Consider the following 22,556-nt stretch of genomic DNA (forward strand, 5'->3'; position numbering starts at 1 on the left):
TTAACTCTCTCTCTCTCTCTCACGTGAACCTTCCCCCAAGTATCCCAGGTACCCCAAGCACATACATACACACTGTACCATCCAAGTTAGGAACTTACCTGTGTGTACGTGTAGGTGGGTTGTGTGTGTTTGAACTGGTGTGTGTGTGTGTATATATATATATATATGTCGTTGTGTGCATGATATATGAATTAGTGATCTGGGTCTAACTTTTGGGGTGTATAGTGTATGTGCTTGAGTTGGTGATAGGTATGCATGTGCCTAGGCTGGTTTGGATGTGTATGTGCCTGAGCTGGTAGTGTGTATGTGTATGCACCTAATTGATTTGTGTGTTAGTATATGTGCAAATGTGTCACGCCCTCCTGTCTAACAGCGCAATATTAGGATCTTGAGAGTTGGCCTGACCCCACAGGGCAACATTCCCATCAGTATAAGGAATCTAAGTCCTATTATATCCATAAGCTATCCTTTCTGCTGCTCAGTCATATATATTTGCATAGCTAGTGAGAGATGGTTTGTCTCCATCTGTCCCTCTTACTGTATACGCCAAGGGACTGAGTCAGTACACTGGCCTGCTCCCTATACATGCCTATTGTTTGGAGTGGAATCTGCCTTCATTTCTGCTATAGAGAAGATGTATTCTTTAGTCATCTTTTAAACAAGCAGTTTGATCTTTCAAAATAAGCTTGGCTTTCCTCACTTTGAACATGTGTGAGTCTGTAATACTCCAAAAGTGCAGGATGTGAAGGCATTAAATTTTTCAGGCTTAGAAAGTATAAAGAATACTAGCACAAGCACAATGTCCTGGAGCAAATTTCTCTGCCCTCATACATGCCCCCTGACTTAACACCAATCCATTTCTCTGTGCTTTTTTGATTTTAGAGAATACCTTAATTGTTTAATATATATGCAACGTGTATGGTCCTGTGTCATTTCCTAACAAAGGCCCCAAGAGAGCCAATCCTGGTACTCACTTGCACTCAATGGCTAGAGCCATTGTCCATGTTCTTCCTGGTTCATTAATGTTTTGGTGCTTGTATGAAAAAGTAGCTTTGTGTGTTGTATGATCAAAGCATGCAAAAGAATAACTAAATTAAAAAATCCCAAACCAGGCTAATTATGGTCCTAACATCTACTAAAGCTGCAAATCATGCTTTGCAAGCCTACTGTCAGACTCTGCAAAGCCCAAATCCCTTCAATGAACTCTTGAAAATTTCACTTCCTAGTAATATAGTTTTGACACAAGTGACTAATTCCTTGAGTATATATTTTGGGAAGTAAAACAATTCCTACTATAGCTGTATAACTGTTAGAATTGAACAGCATGATGCAAACTGTAAACAATAGGAAACACTATGCCACTAAATCATACAGATAAACAATTTAGGGTTGGAAAAACAGTTTCCAAACTTGTTGTTGGTGTGAAGTTGCTTGTAATAATCCACAAAAGAAGTACAGGTTTCCCTCACCAACAATGGTTTTGAATATCCATGCTTAATATTCTATATACTATTTTGGCTACCACAGTATACAGTTTTGAGTAACTACGGTTTTCCGTGGCTGCATATCAACCCACCACCTGCCCTTTTTTCCATAAGCCTTTTGTCTTGCCAACCACGGGAACTTTCAGCAACCTAACCCCAGCAGTTGGCGAGGGAAACCTGTATTTACAAAAAGCTTTGAGATACACAAAAATCAGAATATAACTGACATGAAGATGGTGGGGAGGGGGAAGAGACATTTAATAAAAAGGAATTTTCAGTTATGCTTTAGAAATTTCATTTCCACATACACATGCATGCGGATAAATAAACCGAACCCGTGTACTGACTGGATGCACCACTGCAGTGAAGTCAATCCAACAGTAGCACCATTTTTTAATATCTTAGTATGCAGGCATTACTTCAGAAAGTTAGAGAGTTATGAATGCAAGCAGGTAAATGTTTCCAAGGGAGGTATGAATCCAAAACTGAAGACATTTCCTAACAGTTCTAAAGTGGCCCTTTCCTACCGCTATTCTAGCTGGGAAAAAAGACTGGGGTCAAAGATCAAAGTAGACAAAAATCATGGCACAGAACAAAAGAAATCGTAACTTTTACCAACCCATTATCCTGCCTTGTTAACCAGGTCCTGTATGGGAGACAAACAGAACTTTTCTTATACACTAGTTTGGGTCAAGGGGCTCGGAAATCACATATTTGTCTTATTTTTCATTTTCATAGTAGTCTTTGCACCTCAGGTCTCTATTGGCAAGATAAGGATAACAGCATTCCCTTTTCACAGATCTGTTGTGATAATTAAAATATTCTTGTTTATGAGATGTCAGATGTGATGGGGATGGAGAACATTTGAGAGAGACAGATGCAGCAGAGTCATGACCTACAAAGAGTAAAACATTTTGCAAACTAAAGCAAGATAGCTGGTCTCCCATTTTCCAAGTGGAAAAATGTAATTCACTTGTCAGAATATTTTGGGCAGTTCCCATTTTGATTCTAGCCTATGCTGAAAGTCGCATGCAATTGCTAACATCTTATATCAAGCCTCCATGGAGCAGTAAAATGTCCATCTCCTCCAGAAAGGAGAATAAATTAGATGAATATTTTTATACCAAGCCTGGTAAATGTCTACTGAGATTCTCACAGAATTTAACTTTCTTTACCTGTAGCCAAGAAGTGTTAAGAAATCCTTATGAAAACATTCTTATGTTTGATAACAAAAACTGACAATTTTTGACTGCTAGTCTGATTCTCAAAAATAAAATCATATACTAATATACATTAACAAAGGCTGAATAAAAAAGAACTACTAGTAATGAGTCTTTGGAAAACAACTGTTATCCATGCAATTCAATTGCCATTAGAAACTGTGATAAACTAAAAGAAAGACCACTAGAATTCTATTTAAATCTCTGTGGACAATGATCTACGCAGTGGGTTTTTAAAAAAATGTTCTAATATTGCTCAGTAGTAAAAAATGGAAAATGGAAGGAGCAATTAATGTTATGTGACAGTTCTCTTTGAACTATATTTTCAAAATGCTGCACAGCACGTGAGTAGACAGTGCCAATTATTTGGGGAAATAGATCTGTTTGGACATATTTCATGGACTGTTTTAACAGCTTATCTTGCTGGGATCCTTTGACCCTACCTGACTTCCTGCCCCTGGGGCAGGGGGCTGGACTTGATGATCTTCAAGGTCCCTTCCAGCCTTAATGTCTATGAAATCTATGAAACTGCCCTGTTACCATTCTGTGTAGACCTGAACAACTGGCAAAGACACTTGTTCACTGTGCCCTGCTGAGTGATGCTACAGCAAGTGCCCCATTACAAGCCATCCAATTCTTTTGTCAACAGCTCTCACCCTTAGCATCTGATGAAGTAAGCTTCTGCTAATGAAAGCTAATAAGTCTCTAACATACAAGGCTTAAGTGTAGCCATGGAATAGACAGCAATTCCCTTAATGACTGTTTGATGCCATTTGATTCTCACCATGGAGAGTGACTGCTAAATTGGGACTATGCCAGAATGCTGAGTGCCAATGGAGAGGAACAGCAGAACTACTGGTTTGGAAGGAACGTTGCATTCTGCAAATAAAGTGGACAACAAAGGAGTTTGACAGGCTTTACACTAAAGAATTAATTTAATTCTAGGAATCTGTGGAGAGGAACTAAGGACATGGCCAACTAATGCCTAGAGAAGGCACACCTACTGTAAATGTCTGACAGAGGCACCAATTCAACTGATGCCTGACACAAAAGAGTGTTTCTGACCTCAAAAGAATTTTACCTCCAAATTAACCAACTTTTCCTCTGGAATGACATCAATTTTAGTGGAACTTGGGCAAACAGCTGGACTGACAGCATGAGCAGCTGTTCAGGACTCTAAGTATAATGAAACAAAAACTGCTATACTGGGCAAAACCAAAGGGCCACCTAACTCAGTGCACTGTCCCAGACAGTTATAAGTAAACAATGTATTAGAAGAATAGCATATGAAACGGGGCCTAGGTAGAGCAATCCTTCCCCTTTCATACCTTCCCAGCCAACAGCAGCTGGTTACCACCCTAATTGTTATGTTTAAGAGCCTTTGAGATACCTGTCTTCCGTAGATATATCCAATCCCTTCTTAAGACCAGCTATGGTGTTGGCTTCCACAGTGACCTGTGGCAACAAGTCTCACCTATTAGTTGTGTAAGAAGTACTTCCTTATGTTTGTTCTAAATCTGCCTTCTGTTAATTTAATCAGGTCTCCCCCCCCTCCCCAAGTCACTGCATTTTGAGATAGAATTGATTTTATGGACAACCATCATACTCCCTCAGTTGTCTCTTACCAAAACTGAAGGGTCATAGCCTTCCCCACCCCTCCTTGATATGGAAGCTCTTCCATACCCCTAATCATCTTTGCTGCTCTCCCTGTACGTCATCTAGTTATAGTATATCCTTTCTGAGATAGGGTGACTAGAACTCCAAGTAGTTTTCAAAATATCAGCATTCTTCAGATTCAAGTGGCATAATTCATTCTCAATACCTTGCCAAATGATTCCTAACATTATTTGCCTTTCACTGAACTGTGAGCTGATATTTTTACAGAATCCACACAATGAATCCAAGATCTTTCTTCCATGGTAAGGCCTATTCAGAGCCCAACACTGAGTATGAATCATAGAGATTGCATTCCTGTTACCAGATTTGCCTGTCACTTTGGGGTGTGCTCATTTATTAGGGATACATTTCTGGGGTCTCTGTAATTCTATCAACGTGCTGCTTGTATTACTTGTGTTTCTTGTGTATGGAGCTGTATCTCTCCCTTCTGCAAGTCCTCACCCCCAATGGAGCCATCTTGCAGGACTCGGGTTCAATGGGGCTGAGTTCCTCCAACCACTGAGTCAGTCAAACACATACACGCACAGATTAACAGGACATACCTGAGCCAGACCGGATTATTCAGCATTGACAGGCCTCCCTCATGTGCCTTGAACTCAGTTAATCAGGGCAACAATAAAATGCATTCAGACACAAGCATACGGGTTAACAGAGCCCAGCTAAGTCAGGCTGGGTTATTCAGGCTGATACCCTCATGTGCCTCAAAACTCAGCACGTCCCAATGTCTTGTCACAATGGTCCTAGTAGTAACTCCCTTGATGAGCAGACCCTACCATAGTTTGGGGCATTACAGGAATCTTTGGCTTAGGTAAAAGAAGCATTGCTGCAGAGCAAATTGGGAAGTCAAAGGGAAGGAAGAGTAAGTGATGTTCAGAGAGAGAGTATAGCAACCAGCTTGACCATAAAACTTATTTATTGCCAGGTATATGAATGTTTTCATTTTTATGCCATTGTTGAGATATTCCTAATTCTTTTCTGGTCCATCTTATATGGTTCTGCAATTGATTTACCAGAGTTTATGTGCCATTTCCTTTTTTGTATGATGGCTTTTGATGCCTTTCATTATTTGGACCATGTCTTGTTGCATTTAAAGCCATTATGTGACTGACACCAGCTCATGGCAGTTGTTACCATACTTCTGTCTATAGGTTAGATAGGCCATTTGGGGCTTTGGTCCCAAGTAACCCAAGAGAGATCCCCTCCAGGGGTCATCCTAGGAAATAATCTGGGATAATTCTCCCAGGTTTGTTCTCCTAGTAGAGAAACTTATCCAGAGATGTGTACACAGACTGTTTTGAGAACAGTTTGGTATCTTTTTTTGATTTTCATTTAATCTGAGCCTCTAATACAGTACTTTTAAACATCCTCTTAGGCATGCTTCTTAGGCATTTTACCTCCTTGGCAGCTGATTCTTGTGTTTTCCTTCCTTCTTCTGGTTTCCTCATTTTTATGTAGCTTACCTTCTTATGAAGTTAACCATTGCAGTAGCAGTCTTTTGGGCTGCAAAGAGGTTCAATTAGATGACATCACAGTCATCTTTACAGGCTCAGGTAATGCTTGAACTAGATCTTGTGCATTTATAAGGATTAAATAAAAAAATCATTCTTCTCCTATGGGTCTCAGAACTAGTTCTACAAAGTGGTCATTTATGCGGCTATCTCTGTATCATGCCCCAAAGAAGCATTTAACTTTTCCTCATTTAGACTGGGTAAGTCACCCATTATGAATTATTTATCCTGCTGATACAGAATTCTCTAATCTCCTAATTCTCTACTAGGTTCTCTAATCTACAAAATTTTAATCACTGTTACTATCCTGATCTAGTGGTTGATAGTGCAGCCCCAATACAATACTCTTCTGAGTTCGGTATGGAATTTCTAGTTACAGAAATTCAATGGTACCTTTTGTTTCAGTTAAATTTCCTATGGCATAATATTTATGCCACTCTCCTGCCCCCAGCATGATCTACTCCATCATTCCTATAGAACTGGTACCATGTTATTACGGTGTCCCATTGATTTTTATCCTACCACCAAGTTTCATATTAGCACAATATTATCATTTAATTCCAAGCATTCTAATTCACCTATCCTCTCTTATTAAACTTCTATCATGTGTATAGAAGCATTTAATTTTCTCCATGTCCTGTTCCCTATTTGTGTATGTTCACACCCTGTTTAACTGGGACTTTTTCTGTTTTGATTTATCTTTGGTCTCTGACTTGCTAAAACACCAGAACCAGTCTGGAAAAGTTTCCTCCCCTGATGAAGATATCTAAACTTTTCCATAAAATCACTGTAGATTTACATTTTGTAAGCTGTTGTTTTTCACCATGTCCTCCATTCCCCCTAATGTCTCCAATTCCTGTGTATTTGGGCAGATGCTATGGGACAGCAGTGGAGTGCCTTACCTGTCATTAAATACTGGTTTTATTAAAATAATCACTGCAGAAGAATGTTTTTACTATTTTATACCATAATAGGCATATACATCAGTTTCCCCTGGTCTGTAACTGCACAAATTCTGATGGATTTTAGTCATAAAAACCTTGGTAGATTTTATGGCAGGGGTCCACAACCTACGTCTCATGGGCAAGATCCATCCTGCGGAACCTTTGCATCTAGCCCATCAAGGTGTGGCTCTGGCCATATTCAGCAGCAGGGGCTCTCCTTGTGCTGTGTCATAGCTAGACATCATGGCTCCAGTGGAGGGGGAGTTCTTGTTACACACTGCAGCCTGGGGGCAAGGAGAAGCAGAGGAAATGGCTGGTTCCTAGGACGCAACCCTGAGCTGAGCTGAGCTGAGTCTTCCCAGCCACCAGGTGGAAAATGTTGCCAATCCCTGCTTAATGTCAAGTGCCTCTGGAAATTCTGTTTACCAAAACCCATAGCGATGGGAACTTTGAAAAACCTAAACAGAATAAATAGAATAAATCTACTGACCTGGATGATTAAGCGTTCCCAATCTCTGGGCAGCATTTGGAAAAGAAAGCAAGCTAGTTCATTACACTATCAATCAGTGTTATACCAGAATCAACCAATACACCTTCAGGAAATTTTTGTGAATTAGAGAGAGAGAAAAACACTCTGCAACTAGATGGCCAAATTATTTCTGGTTCACATAGAGAGTTAAATCTGATTATAATATTTGTATTTAGAAGCACATAAGTATTCCTGGATCACAACAAAGTCCTTGAGATGTTCACAGATAGCACAAACAATCAAGCAGCAGCCAGATTCATATTTTAAAATTAGAGGTGACTTTGCCATCTTATCCAAAATTATCTCACACTGGCTTTGTGGCAGAATGCCACCTCTGTCTCTCCCCAAAAACTCTGCTCTGTGACAATTTGGTTAACACGGGCCCTGCAGAGGGTAGACATCCCATCTCTTTAGGTAACCTGAGTTGGGATACATTACTGAAGGAGTGGGGAAACCTGCTCCCTCTAAGCCTACATGACTGGCATCACATACCTCGGTGAGGGGCTTATTGTTCTAAGCAATGCCAACCTGACTGGGAGAGGGCTAGAGACCCTGCCAGTCTACCCAGAAACCAGTGATGCATTTCAAATTGGTTGGCTAGCAGCCAACAGGTGCTAGCTTCCATTGGACCAGGTACATGAGGTCATAAGGGCTATATTAGTTAAGGACTGTCCAGGAGGAGGAGAAGTAGCCGTGATGAAAAAACTCAAGAGAGAGAAGCTGGACAATCTGAAACTTGCTCTCTCTCTTGAAACTCATGATCAATGAACTGCCTGCCTCCAGAGGGAATCTCCACCTGCCTCTGGATGATACTCGCGAGTAAGCTACCTGAGATCTAACTAGATAGATAGCTTGCAGTAACTCCGATGCGTGATCAAAGGCTACCCAGCCACCCTGTTTGCTCTATGGGATTTCTCTGATATTGCTCTACTCTGTACCCTATTCCAAGCCTACTCCTTGGAACCAATAAAGTTCTCCTTTGTACCTAGAATGGGAGACTTATTGGGAGTGGGTCTAGATTATGCCTTGGGGTCCCCTTGGTTCAGCTGACTAAGGGAGACCACTATTTGTGCTTCAGACTGAGGGAAGCACCCCAAGTTCTTGAAGTGGGTTGAGTACCCTCAAGGACTACTAGGCCTGTGTTTCCTAGGGGGCACAATGCCAGGATCAGGCCAGACCCTGGGTGGTGGCGGCACTATCCCAGGCTAGCAGGTGTGCCCCAGGAAGGGGGTCGGCCAGATGTGAGACGCACCCAGGGAGGCACTGAGAGCCTGGAAGGTGGTTGGGTGCTGTGAGGTGGATGGCTCAGCACAGAAGCACCCCCTACTGGCCCACCACAGGCTTCTTCATCAAAAGGGAAATAAGTAAAAGGGGAAAAAAGGTGAAGGCAAGAAAAAGTTATGACAACAGAGCTTCTAATCACCAGTTCCATCTGATGTGGAACTAGTTGGTGCAGTGCTATGCATCCAAATCCTTGGTACAAAACATTTATGGCTGTTTGCAAACATTAAAAAGAAACAAAAAACCAAGCAAAACAACGCTCTACTTTAAACTCACTACGCTCTCGTGCCGAGCTCAGAACATGCCCAGACAAGACATTGTGTTAGTTGAACCCAGTTCACCCAACATCTGTATAGATCGGATGCTTTAATGGAGCTTTTTGGCACTTTTATCTAATAGCCAATTTAACCAATCTCAGCTTTAGATAAAAGTGCCAAAGTCACACTGAGGCGCCTGGTCTATACAGATACTGCAGAGCCGGACTGAACTACCCTGCTGCTTCTTCTGGTAAAGTGTTTTTTGTGGGGGGTCTTTTTGTTTTTTTTTTAAATGTCTGCAAGCAGCCTATATGTATATAATCTAGATACACACACACACATGCACGCACACACACACACGTGCAAACATCAATAGGCAGCTGCAGCCTTAATTTGGGCGTAAAAAATAATCCATTTTGCTAACCTTCTCCCTTTTCTGGAAGCACATGACAGACTGACCATCTGCCAAGTTTGAGGCACCTATTTGACCTGCTGGACAGAGAGCTCTCAGTCGATTCACATGAGGGTTTGCAGCTATGACAGATAAACTGCAGCTTGGTACTGCCTTAGGAAAAGGAGGGGAGATCCACTTTGTATTTTAATCCAGGTATCCTGAACTGGGAAAATTATATACGGGCTCGAGCTGCAAATCCAAAGCAGCAGATTGCTGCCAAAATGAGTTCCCCCAATTCTCAGCATGAAACGTCCAGTCAAAAAAGAGGCTATTTCTAATAACCTGAAAAGGGGGTCCATACACCATTTGGGTGGAGATAGACTCCATAGCACCTTGAAAATTGCAATCTTCAAAGAAAGAGCCACTTTAAAAGCAAGGGCTAGCTACTCAGTGTTGCATAGCCTAATTCAAAAGAAAAAAAATGAAGTTTCTGGGCTGTGTTTGAACAGCAAAGTCATACAGGGACACCTCAGACACTGAATACTGTAGCATAAATGAGTGGCCATGATTAAGCAAGATTGCCTGTTAATTTTATTTTTTTGCTCTCCTCTCACTTAATGGGGTCCTTACCTTGTTCTCCCCTCCAAAATTTGTGTACCTGGACCAGTAACTAACCACTCCCATGGCCAGGACAAGACAGGGAGCTTCTTTGGAGCCAGCCCCACACACCATAATTTAAAAGTCCTGTCATTGGGTCCACACTAACTGATGTGGTTTATGGTGTCTTCCCCAAGACTGACCTTGTCTCCTCTATGATGTGTGCTTAAGTAAAAATGACCAAAGTAGTGACAGTGTTTAGGGACAAGTCTCCCTTTGATATAGCATCAAGACCAACCACCATACACCACTGAACTGGCTGACACTTCTAATTTTGGAACTGAACATTTTACTGAAGCAGAAATTGTATCCTTTAGCTGCCTATTTTATCATCATGTACACAGTGCTGGCTTACTCTTAAGAGTGACCATTTTGCCAGGATGTCACATTCTCAAACACAGGCACCTTAATGTAATGTATGTCCCTGTTTAGCATTTGGTTGCTAACACTAGCATTTTTTTAAAGCCATCTGCATGCTGGACATTGTTAGCAACCTCAGAATACCAACTGCAAAGTCAGACAGGTTCCTTGTCTTCAAGTACAACCCATCCAATAGGCCAGCATGCCCCTGCATGAAAGGAAAAATAATAAAGCACATGCTTTGTACTGGCCTTCACTGCTGGAGTTACTGGCTGTGGCAAGACAAGTTGCTGAGGAGCCTGATAAGCTTTGGCATCCATAGCACACATCTTTATGATAATAAGGACATAGTGGAAGGTTTAGGGGAAAGATGCAATTACACCAAACAAAAGAATATAAAAGGTGTAAACAGTTGAAGTAAAATGCAAATTGAACTGTTAGATAAATCTTCAGATGTTTACATATGTCTTCTCTCCAGGAATAAGAGCAATACAAGAAAGATGAACGCTCTGGTTATATGGACTATCAATGGAAAATGGTTATGTTTAAAATGTCTTCAGTGGAAAGCAACAGTTTTTCATTTTTTCCTCACTAAGTTATATTATGTGCGTGTATTCTCCTCTGCAATTTCACAGATGATCTAGGCAATCTTTTCCATAAAGAATGTACTGGATTGTATTTCTTTTCATAGCACTCTGGTATATCAATATGAATATTCTAATAGGGAAATACAGATCAATACACTGCACTCTATTAAGAATAAAAAGCTACTTCCTAAACTCAGGTAAGCCAGAAAAATTGTTTCCACTGCCCTCCTCCCCATTTTTTAAAGAATCACACTTGAATATATTTCTAGTACTTAAAATTTCTATGCCAGATTTTTCAAAGTTTTAGCCATTTCATTTTACTGGATGACCATACAAAAGGTACATTTTTCTAGAAGAAAAAAAGTAAGATTTTCAGTAACATCACAACCTAAGGACCACATAAAAAGCAGCTTCTGCTAAGAAGGATACAAAGCCTTCTCACCCCAGGAAGGAGTTGGGAAGAAAACTGTGCTTAGATAGACACAGTCCCTTCTCATCTTCCCACATGGCACTGTGCTTCTCTCAGCTATACAACTGTGTTAATGAGAGGAGGAGGGAGCTGGGTGAACCAGTGCCTGAGAAAAACTACGTAGGAAAGTTATGGATGCTTCTGCCACTTGTACAAAGAACTTCAGTGCATGTGTGAGAGGTTCATGTCTATCTGTACAAGAAACAGTTAGGTTCAAAGGGAGAATGACCATGGAACTCATTCTCTCAGCTGTATATCTGACAAATGTAAAATTGAATCTAATCCAAAAGACTTTTCCCTTAATAACATTTTTGGCTTTATCCCATCAACCCATCTCTGAACTGTCTTCAGTGGTTAAACAGCCCTAGACAGTATTCACTTTACAAATTGTCCTCATTATACCATGGCTGTGACCATCACCTATGCAAAAACGTTTCAAGCTGGCTCCTTTTACTTTTTTCTGTGCCACTGCCCCAGGGCCCTTCCCTACTACCTCTGCACTACAGGAGTAGGCTAGCCATGGCAGAGAAGGGGGAAGCAATGCTTTTTCATACCTGAACAGCTTAGATATCAGTTGAACCACCTAGAATTTCATGAGATATGTTTCTATAAAATGAAACAGTAAAATCAACTACAGGAACAAGGAGCAGCATCAGTAAATGAAAGATGCTGTATCACCAGTAATGGTGCAGAAATCTGTGCAGGAATTTATACTGCGGTCCCCCTCCCTCATGTTCAACATTCCAGGATCTAGCAAAATGCAGGCAGATAAACCAACTGGAGCATCTCTAGTCACACAGGCATAGGTCTCGAGTCTTTACAACAGCGTTGTACCCTTTAACAGGAAAGAATGGTTGCAATTCAGACTAAACCCGTCTACTGATCGAATATTTTTCTAGGCAACATTACTGATTTATTTCTTGTACCTAGTTCTATCTATAAATCCAGTATAAAACTGAAATGCTGCCTTAATTGACTGATGGGGCACAACCAGAGAGTGGTGGTGGACGGGTCGTACTCGACCTGGTGGGATGTGAACAGTGGGGTCCCCCAGGGCTCGGTCCTGGGGCCTTGTCACAGGGCACTAAGGTGCCCTGTTCCTAAAGAGGGGAAACTGCTGGGGAAAGAGCCCTGGCAGGGTATAAGGAGCCCAGCTGTGGGTTGCCAGGGCAACCAGGAGGTCAGCTGACTGAAAGGGGCAGGGCCTGGCTCCTATATAAATCACAGGCAGGAGGCCAGGGGCAGTTCCCTGCCAGCAGCTGGAGAGAAAGAAGCTCCCTGAGCAAAGATGCGAGAACCGCAGGTACAGCCCATGCCGGGTAAAGGATGGCAGCTCTGGGACATTTGAGCAATGTGGTTTCAGCCAGGCGGCTTTAAGTTATAGCCTAGGGGCTTGTGTTTTGCTTTGTTGTTGTATCACCGGCGGTTTGGGTGAGGCTATTAGAGGTTGGAGGCGGCCTCATAGGTGACCCACAGCAGCGTGGGGACCCCAGCGCCAGTAAGGGCGCTGAGTACGGGGCGCATAGACCCCAGCCCCAGAGAGGGGGCATTACTGAGGAAAAGGGCAGCGTTACTGAGAAGGCCCCGAGAGAGGGCGAGTGTAGACCTGACAGAAAAACATCTATTCCACCTGCGAGGCTTGGGGCGTGGTATTGGGGTGGCAGGAGCCACGCATAGCCCATAAGGCTAGGGTGCCCGGGAAGCACCCATGGTAGAGCAGAACCCATAAGGGGTCCGGGAAACCACGGGGTCTGAATCAACACCAAGAAGTGACCAAGAGGGCGTAAGGCAGCCTCACAAACCTATTTAAACATCAAAGACGTGGCGGGCGAGAATCAGAGGGTGCCCTTGGGCCAACTTGGCACGGAGGAAGGGGGCCTTAAGGAGATCACGGCCCTTCGGTAGGACCCCGCCGTGACAGGCCTACACTATTCAACATCTTCATCAGCGACTTGGACAAGGTGGGTGAAAAACCACAGAAGTGGGTGGATGGTAATAGGATGGGCTTCAATGTAGATAAATGCAGGGTGCTGCACCGGGAGAGAAGGAATCCACAGCATACATAGAAGCTGGGGAGCTCCTCCCTTGTGAGCACAGAGGCGGAAAGGGATCTTGGAGTCATTATTGACTCCAAGATGAACATGAGCCGCCAATGCCAGACCGCAGCCAGCAAAGCCAACCGCACCTTGTCGTGCATCTAAAGATGCATCTCAAGCCGGTCCAGAGAGGTGATACTCCCCCTCTACGAGACACTGGTCTGGCCTCAATTGGAGTATTGTGTCCAGTTCTGGGCACCGCACTTTACGAAGGATGTGGCCTGCCTTGAGAGGGTTCAGAGGAGGGCCACCCACTTGGTTGGAGGGCAACAGGGCAGGCCCTATGAGGAGAGGCTGAGGGACCTGAATCTGTTCAGCCTCAGCAAGCGGAGGCTGAGCGGGGATTTGGTGGCTGCCTACAAACTCGTTAGGGGAGATGAGCAGCAAATAGGAAGGGTCCTATTCCCCCCAGCAGCACCTGGGGTGATGAGGAACAATGGCCAGAAGCTGCTGGAGAACAGGTTCAGGTTAGAGATTAGGAGGCACTATTTCATTGTGAGGGTAGCTAGGATCTGGAACCAACTTCCTAGGGAAGTGGTCCTCGCTCCAACCTTGGGTAAATTCAAAAAGAGGTTGGATGAACACCTGTCTGGGGTTGTGTGATCCCAGCAAGTGCTCCAACCAGTGGCAGGGGGTTAGACTAGATGATCTATTCAGGTCCCTTCTGACCCCTAACTACTATGAAACTATGAATTTTTTATTTACTATAAATGCATAGAGCTGTTCATGCAGACTAACTTTCTTCTATAGATTCTTTAAAAAAAAAATAAAAATAAAATGGTTCATTAGCTGTTTTTGCACTGGGGGGGCACGGAAACAACTACAAGGAAGGTCTTACAAACAGTAGTAAAATCCTCAAAATTTAAGATTCTCAACACAGTGGTGTAGTACAAAGGAACAAATACAGATTGGCATCGTTTCCTGCTTCATGACTGACGCTAGAATCCTAAAAGAGGCAGTTTTTACTTTGTTTTTAACAATACGTTTACAGATAAGTAAATAGGATTAATTTAATAAATGAAACTTAACAGAAAATAACAATATGCTGGCTATTCTAGCAAACTGGGAAAAAAGTTTAAGCTAAAGTATTAAAATGTCAGCTTATTTCTATTATACTACATTAAAAATGAAAATGAAGTATAAACAAAAAGCCTAGAGAAGCAAATGCTGTTTTCTATAAACTGCTCGCAAGAATGCTAGATTGGGTTAGGCATCTGTGCTGAAAAGTGAAATTATTTAAATACCAGGAAAATTATTAGCCATAAATCTGCAATACAAAGTTAAGAAAAACAAAATCTTATGTAGACTAATGGCCTTATCTCAGAGGTGCTGAACAAAGGCGCTGTCTCCAAAATGTGAGCTCTTGACTCTGTCCAAAAATTCTTGGAGATGAATTCCCAATCTGTGAATCATGATTACCCATTCCCAGGCAGACAAATGGGGATGGGTCCAGCGATACCTAGCCAGCTGGAACTCCCCCATAACTGAAGTCTCAATACACAAGAAAGACTGCCATATTGCTTTCTTGATGACAAATATTTGAATGACTCCCACAGTATATTAGGAAAAAAAACTGCACCATTGCTCACAACCCATCATAACAAGGAATAAAAAAAGCAACACTTTAAAAATCAGTATCCTACCTGATCTATGCGAACACTGAAAAATTCACTGTACTTTTCACATCTGTTTGTAAACTCCTTGGGGGTTCTTAGAGACAAAATTCCCCTCCACGTGTTGCTGGTGGAAAGGCCCCTGGACCTGGATGCTGAAATACACTGCCTGTTATATAAAATATGGAAGCACTGTGGGATTCTTTTGAGGTAGGAGGTACTAAATGAGTGACAAATATTGTTGCTTGTCAAAAAAAAATCATCCACATCACAAGATGTCTTTTATGTAAAGTTCCTTTTTAAAACAAACACACACACACTCACATAGATTTTATCTTGCTGATAGCGCTGGAATAAGTTGTGCATGATGGAGCCCTCATGGAGGTCAACCAATGCAGCCATGTCTTCCACAGTCTCCACACTTGCTTGATGCATAGCTGTAACTTTTTGGTGTGTGATTGTACTCTGTTTGTAAGTGAATACCTGAAGAAGGAAATGACAGCATGTTAAAGGTTGCATTGCTACACATGAATTCAAGCTAGTAAAGTGAATAGAGAGGTGAAATACTTTCGTGTGAGGATGAGAACCTCAGTGTCATTTATGTCTTGCTTTATGCCATACATCAAAGGTGTCAAACTCATTTGCCCACTAGGGCAGATCTGGACTGCAGAGCCCCTTTGTGGGCTGGATCCAGACCCACCTCCACTGAAGAGGCAAGCAGCGGTGTCAGCTCAGAGAGTCATGGGGGATTACACAGGCCACTAATGCCAAAACAAGTCCCCAACTGGGTTCCACATCCCAGAATTTGGTAGCAGGACAAATATATTGGCTCTGGGAGCCATGGGGTTTAGCACTCACACCAATTGCCCTACACCCAAATTCATAGCCCCTCCAGGAGCCATCTGGGCAAGATGTTTGCCATCCCTGACTTATATCATGCATAAGTTACACACGCCTATCCTATGAAGGCCTGCCCTATGATAACTTTCACTTTCTACAAACTTCTTCATGGTGACCTATGAACAATAGTATCAATTAAGTAACATGCTACAGGTAACATCTCTCTGTCAACCTCTGTTTTTAATTTTCTAAAGTCCCTCATCAGTAACATGTCGCTTTCAAGTCATGGGCTGAAAACCAGTGACATAATGACTGATCAGAGACCTGTAGTTCACTGCACATTGCACTATTTAGCAATGACTTTTTCCCCTGGTAAATGGAATCCTGAAGTCAGTCTGTTTACTTCAAGGAAAATACCCTGGAAAGGAAAAGATGCGATATCTTTTATTAGACCAACTGAGTAGCTGAAAAAAAGGTTTTGGGCAAAAGCAAGCTTTTGAGCGTAGTGGCCCTTAACCAGGCATAGGGAGTCTCTGCTGGTCTCTACAACCAAAAACCCTGAAAAGGAAAAGTCTTTTAGAGGATACTTCAGTTTAGAGAAATAAAAACCCTGTTGATTCAACCCTGCTTGTCAGAGCAAGTACTTATGGGCTTGGTCCAACCCTCACTGAGGTCTTTAAAAGGTATTTAAGAGAATAAAGTGAAATAACTCCTGGATTAAACAGCCCATGCTACCAGAAACTTTTCGAGAACTCATCTAGGACAGATGAAAATTTACTGTACAAAACAGAATAAGAGTGCTTATGACCAAGGTGAATGCATGCATCCTATACAATTGTCCCAAAATTTTCACAAAAGAAGCTTAAATGTGTAATCAGTTAAATGGACTGTCCTGCATTCCTATGGCAAAATCACTGGCAATTAATAGACCACAGCCTCACAACTCAGCCTCCTGATTCTCTGTTAATTTAGATCCCCAGATCCTAACCGCTACAGAAAATATTTTTGTGGTTACAGAAGTTGCTATTTATTAGGGCTGTGAGAAGCTTTGGGTGCTGATTAAATTTGGAGGACATTCGGCCCGATTCAGTGGCTGAATCTCCAAACTGAATCGGGAGACCAATAAAAAGGTCCGAATCAATTCAAAAGCTCTCCAAATTGATTCAGGGAGATCTGGGCAGTCCCCACTTCCCACTACTGGGAGCTGGACCCAGACTCTGTGCTGGTAAGTAAGGGACGGGGGGGCTGGAGGGGAACATGGGGGGCCCCCAGCCAAGCCTTATCCCCTGCCTGCTCCCCCAGTCCCCCTGAGCGCCCCCCAACCCCCACCCACTTTCCCAGCCTGGTCAATGACTGCTCCACCCGGCCCCAGTGTGCTGGCTCTCAAAAAAAGCCCCGCACTCCCAGACTCCTGCCAGGCGGGGGGGGGCCATCTCTGCTGCCCCCCACTGCCCTGCACTGCATGGGGGGCTCTGCCAAGAGCCCCAACGGTCACTGCAGCAGCCGGTGAGTGCAGGGCTTTTTATTATTTTTATTTATTTATTTATTTATTTTTAAGCACCAGGACATTTTAATCATCAGAAAAGCCACTAGCTATTATTCATACTGGAACAAACAGTGAAGAAGAATTCTTTGAATTCTTTTTGAATGAAAAGCCACAATGAAAAAGTATTTGACCAAGGCACTAAAGATAGCTGAGGGAAAGAAAGGGAAGGAGGTTAATAGATGGGTAATATATTGAAACACGAAGTGACAGTGGGTGGGAGAGAACTGTGTATTTAAATCATGAAGCGGGTGAGCCAGGCTACAAAACACTAAAAGCTAAAAAAACCTTTGTCTGAAAGCCATATTAAAAAATTACCAAGACTATTCCACAAAAACAAACCAGGTCTGGAAATGGAGCAAATCACATATCAAATCAATCAAAGTGTATATTTCCAAATGCAAGAAGCATAGTGTAAAAGGAAAGGGTCTCCAGACTAGGTTAAAAGAAGAGGGTATTTTGTGTGGGGGAAGGAGTTGAGATGTGGGAGACTTTTAGGTGGGGACTAATCAAGAAAGCTAGGATAGGAGGTATGAGAAATGAGCAAACTGTAGGGAGCATAATCAGAGAGCAAAAAGATGAAACTACCTGCCTTCCTGTGAATATATGTCATATAGACAGAGCAGGGGAAAACTGACAAAATCATTCCTAACAGGAGTTTTAAGGGATTTTAAATTCCTTGATATTTTCTAGGAAGGCAGGCAGCTCACAGACACAAACAGAATGACCAATGATTTGTTAATTATGAGTGGGAGAGAGAGTGGGAGATTTTTTTTAACGACTTAAGCAAACTTAAATCCATACAAGTTTAAGGGATGGCTGATCTAATCAGGAGGCCAGGACATGAGATACTGTAGTCACAAGAAACAGTGATCCTATAGTATTTGTGAAAACGGGGAAAAGATAAGCAAGTGGGCGTCTTAACTTTAAACGAATAAACGTCAGCAAAATGCATAACCTGGAAGCCTCTGTCCACCAAGCATTGTTAGTGAAGAGTTATGGAAAATAAATCTCCTTCCAACCTTCCTGTGTAAGACAACACTAAATGAGGATTCAGCAAAACTTCTTTCCTTTCAAGATATAAATATACCCAAAAGATCATTTAAAGTGTCCTCAACATTAAGGAAGATTATGAATGAAAGAAGAAAGGTTATGCAAAACAAAAAAAAAAAAAGCAGCATTTGAACAATGGTTAAGGGTTCATCACAGCGCCCAGCCCATTGGAGCCCTAATTACAGGTGTTGTCATACTTTTCCCGAGACGACTGGTGGGAGTCCTCTCCACAAAAGGTTATGAGCACCCCAATAATTGTCTTAAGTCTGTTAAAAGACTATAGTAAGATCTGGAAAAGTTATGCTAAGCTGAGGCTTGTGCACAAGTAAAAATCCAAAATCCTGATGCTGCAAGCTATCTATTGTTTCTAAAGAAACCATGAGATATCCCATCAGTTTATCTGCGGTCGTTAAACAGGTATGTCGTTAAGTGAGGAGTACCTGTATTTACATATTTACAGTTCTGCCAGCAGGGACACCCATGGGGGGCCTCAGGGGTCGACCCACGTGAAACAAAGTCCAAATTAGGTCTTGCTTATATGAGGACATAAAATAAAATGTGAATGTCAAGTGCTAGTTATAGCAAGAACTGTGCACGGACAAAATTATTCTGCTGTAAGAGTTCCTTTGTCAGGAACATCTTCTATAACTTTGGCAGCACTTTAAACCAGGGATGCTCAATCCCCAGCCCACAGGGCAGATCTAGCCCTTGGTGCAATGTCATCCAGGCTGAGGTTCCCCACAGGTGCATAGGGAGCCCTGCAAGCTGTGGCCCTGCATTCTAGATAGGGGACATGGGGCCCAATCCCAGTGCTCTGGGTGTACCAGAGCCTGATCCTAGCGCACAGGGCCAGAATTCAATCCCAGCACATGTGGGCAGGCAAGGATGGTGCAGGGCCTCAAGGCCCAATCCCAGCAAACAGAGCCAGGTTGAGAGAGAGTGGGTCTAGTCTACATGGGCAGCCCCAATCTTGGTGCACAGGATCCAATTCAGCCTGCGAGATGGCCTCACACCACTCATCTGGCCCACTGGGTCAAAATGTTGAACACCACTGGTTTAAGCTATAACATATACCTGTTTAACATCCAGTTGAGAGAAACCTTTAGTGTGATGCAAACACTGAACAAGCAGCACAATATATGATAATAACAGTTCCAATTTATTAAAACTCCAATTAAGGGGTTACACAGACAAGTTTTGTATCATTCAATAATAGTAAATTTTATTTGGACAGTGTCCTTTCGATACCAGCCTTAACACTGCAAATGGGTTGAGGCCGCATGTGCACGAATGAGGAACAGAACGATCTGAACATTATTTTTGACAAAGGAAAATTGCAGTAACTTGCTTACAGCAAGAACATCCATTTGAAGATACCTTGATGCATTCTCTGCTGCTGATCTGTAATGTAGGTCACCACTCATGTTTCCCTTCTTTGTTTGGAAGTTAAAAGAACTAATGTAATTAATCTTACAAAATCTTTCTTAAATGCTGGTCCAAGGGCAGAACTGAGGCCTTGAACTTGCATGTTACGAGTAATGGAATGCAATGTCCCAAGGAGAAAGAAATATAAAAATCCAGAGGGTCCTTCAAGGACCTAAAAGATTTTTTTAAGTTAATTATCTTTTCTGGGAAGATCAAACAGAATGTAAAACTTAAACAAGGGATGAAGAAGGAAGAGTGCCTAGAACTCAAAACCATTTGAGACTAATCCAAAACAGCAAATACTTTTGCTAGTTCCTTTTCTCCCTAACCTTTAAACATCCATTCCATGAGCATCTACTTTATCAGCCAAGCAAAATAGCCCCTAAGCAATACGGCCTAACTTCCAAGTTGAATTTATTTTGATCAGTGTGTTGTCATGAATAATTTACTCAGCGATAGAGATTACTCTTGTGATATTGTAAATTCTCTACCCCTCATTTCCACCAGTCACGCAGATGAAAAACACTAGGAAGTAGGGCTGTGTGAAATTTCAACAGGTGTTTTGTTTCGAAGCTGTTTCGACGCATTTCAAGCTTGAAACAGTGAAATTGAAATGGAACAAAAAGCTTCGAAATGAAACAAGGGCACTTGAAATGTTTTGAAAGTTTTGAAACATTGAGTTTTGATGTCGGACTTGCTTGCAGCTAAACAGAAACTAAGGAGAAGGAGGTGGAAGACGGGCAAGGACTGCTCTGGTATTGACATGTGTAGCTGGCCCTGACTGTGATCCTTCCAATCCCAGTGCTCTGTGGGAGGGACGGAGAAGGAGCATAAAAGCATTGTTTGAAATGAGCTGTCAGCTGTGCCTTTGCCAGCTTACTGTGTCTTCCAGCAGCTCAGCAGCATTAGAAAGACTATCACTTCCTACTTGCTAGCCTATTCCTAGCAAGTGGAATCCAATACCTTTTGCTTTCCTAATAAATAATATTAAAATTAAAATCAACATCAATATCATATTCATTCTTTTCTATTTATTCCTCCCCAAAAATCCTTTTTGTTTTTGTTAATCTATTTTGATTTCTTCCCCCCAGAAAAGACTTGACTTTTAAGAGGCATTTATTCCAGGGAGGGTGACAAATCGGGGCCAGTAGAGAGTATGTACAGGTTGGCCCGAACACCTGGGCCTCACGGACATGGCCTGGGCTCATGGCCTGCAAGGCCTGCCCGTACACTCTAAACTAAAAAAAACACAGCGAACAAAAAGGACTATTTACAGTTCTGCCAGCAGGGACACCCATAGGGGCCTCAGGGGTCGACCCGCATGAAACAAAGTCCAAGGCCTCGGCCCACTGGATCGGCCTCTGCAGCTTGAGCAGCCAGTGGTGTTACAGGGCAAGGAGCAGGCGTCCCGCCTCGACTCAGCACAGTGCTGTGTTCTCTCTCTCAGTGTGCATTCCATTCACTGTGCAGAGAAGCACAGCATATAGTGCATATTATAATATACAATTTATACAGGAACCACTTGCATATATTTATGTTTTATTTATTATATAAATACACACAAAATTATTTACATATTACATAAATACATATTACACTACAGAAGAACACACAGATTTTCCAGGACACCAAACACGCTATGAAGCATGCTGGAAAGGCAGCTAGCAAGACTTCAGGGTGGGGCACAAGAGGGTGCCTCAGCCGCCTGCGGAGGGTTCGGGATTGAGAGCGTGGTCAGGGGTAGAAAGGTAAGAAAGGTTTATTAACTTAACAAACACACGACTACAATGAAAGACAATAATAAATTTGAATCGGCAACTTATCAGTAGTCCCCTCTGATGCCTGATGTACGACAAGTTTCTCTTTCCACAAAGCTCAGCGAAGTCAGGCATCCCCGATCAGCACTGTCCGAGGGTACCAGGAAGGACCCTGGTATTCAGTCCTCGGGCTCCTCAAGATCCACTAGCCCACTGATCCAGGTCAGCAGCTAATTAGTAGTTTGTCACACAGCTGCATCTCCCTTCTAAATGATTTCCGGATGTACAAGCCAATTTATAAACTTCTGAGATATGCTGATAACTTAGAGCCATCCAGATTCTCTCTACTTCAAACTGTCCTTAGGACTGACCAATAACAGTACAAGCCTTGCATTCTTCTGATAAGGTTAATTTTAATTACACCACAGGGCCTACTTCTACAAGGCTTTGCTAAATTTACTAGGCCTCATTACTCTGACTTTAATTAGGCTCTTAACAACAACATATAGCTTAATATCTGAACAAATGACAGAAAAACACTTGGTCTAATCTTCACAGCGTTCAGCAAGCACCTTAGACAATTTTCAGCTGTCACAGAGGGGGTAGAGGGAAAGTCATCCCTCCCTCCCCCAAACTGAGATGCAGGCTCTTTCCTAGAACTAACAGGCATGGTTCTACTGGCAGCAAGGAGGGGGGAGCACTACCACTGCCCAAGTCTGCATCCCCTCCAACAGCACCAGCCGTAACCCCCCCCCCGCCCCCACCATGACAGTAAGCAACACCAGCATGACAGTCTCCTCCACCCCCATTTCACTCCCCAGCCTGAGCATTACAGTGCCAGAGGAAGAGCTCGATCTGGATA

At 42.6% G+C, this 22,556-nt stretch overlaps 1 protein-coding gene across 1 annotated transcript in view; it reads right to left on the reverse strand.

The window, feature by feature from the left end:
- The window catches only part of MYO10 (myosin X), a 213,687-nt gene that overhangs the window by 133,976 nt on the left and 57,155 nt on the right, over window positions 1–22,556 (reverse strand). Inside the window, 1 exon segment of the mRNA XM_025208873.1 lies at window positions 15,401–15,559. Coding sequence (XP_025064658.1) covers window positions 15,401–15,511 — 111 coding nt within the window. The 5' untranslated portion in view covers window positions 15,512–15,559.

The sequence above is a fragment of the Alligator sinensis genome, unplaced genomic scaffold (genome assembly GCF_000455745.1).
Source record: "Alligator sinensis unplaced genomic scaffold, ASM45574v1 scaffold791_1, whole genome shotgun sequence".
NCBI lineage: Eukaryota > Metazoa > Chordata > Crocodylia > Alligatoridae > Alligator > Alligator sinensis.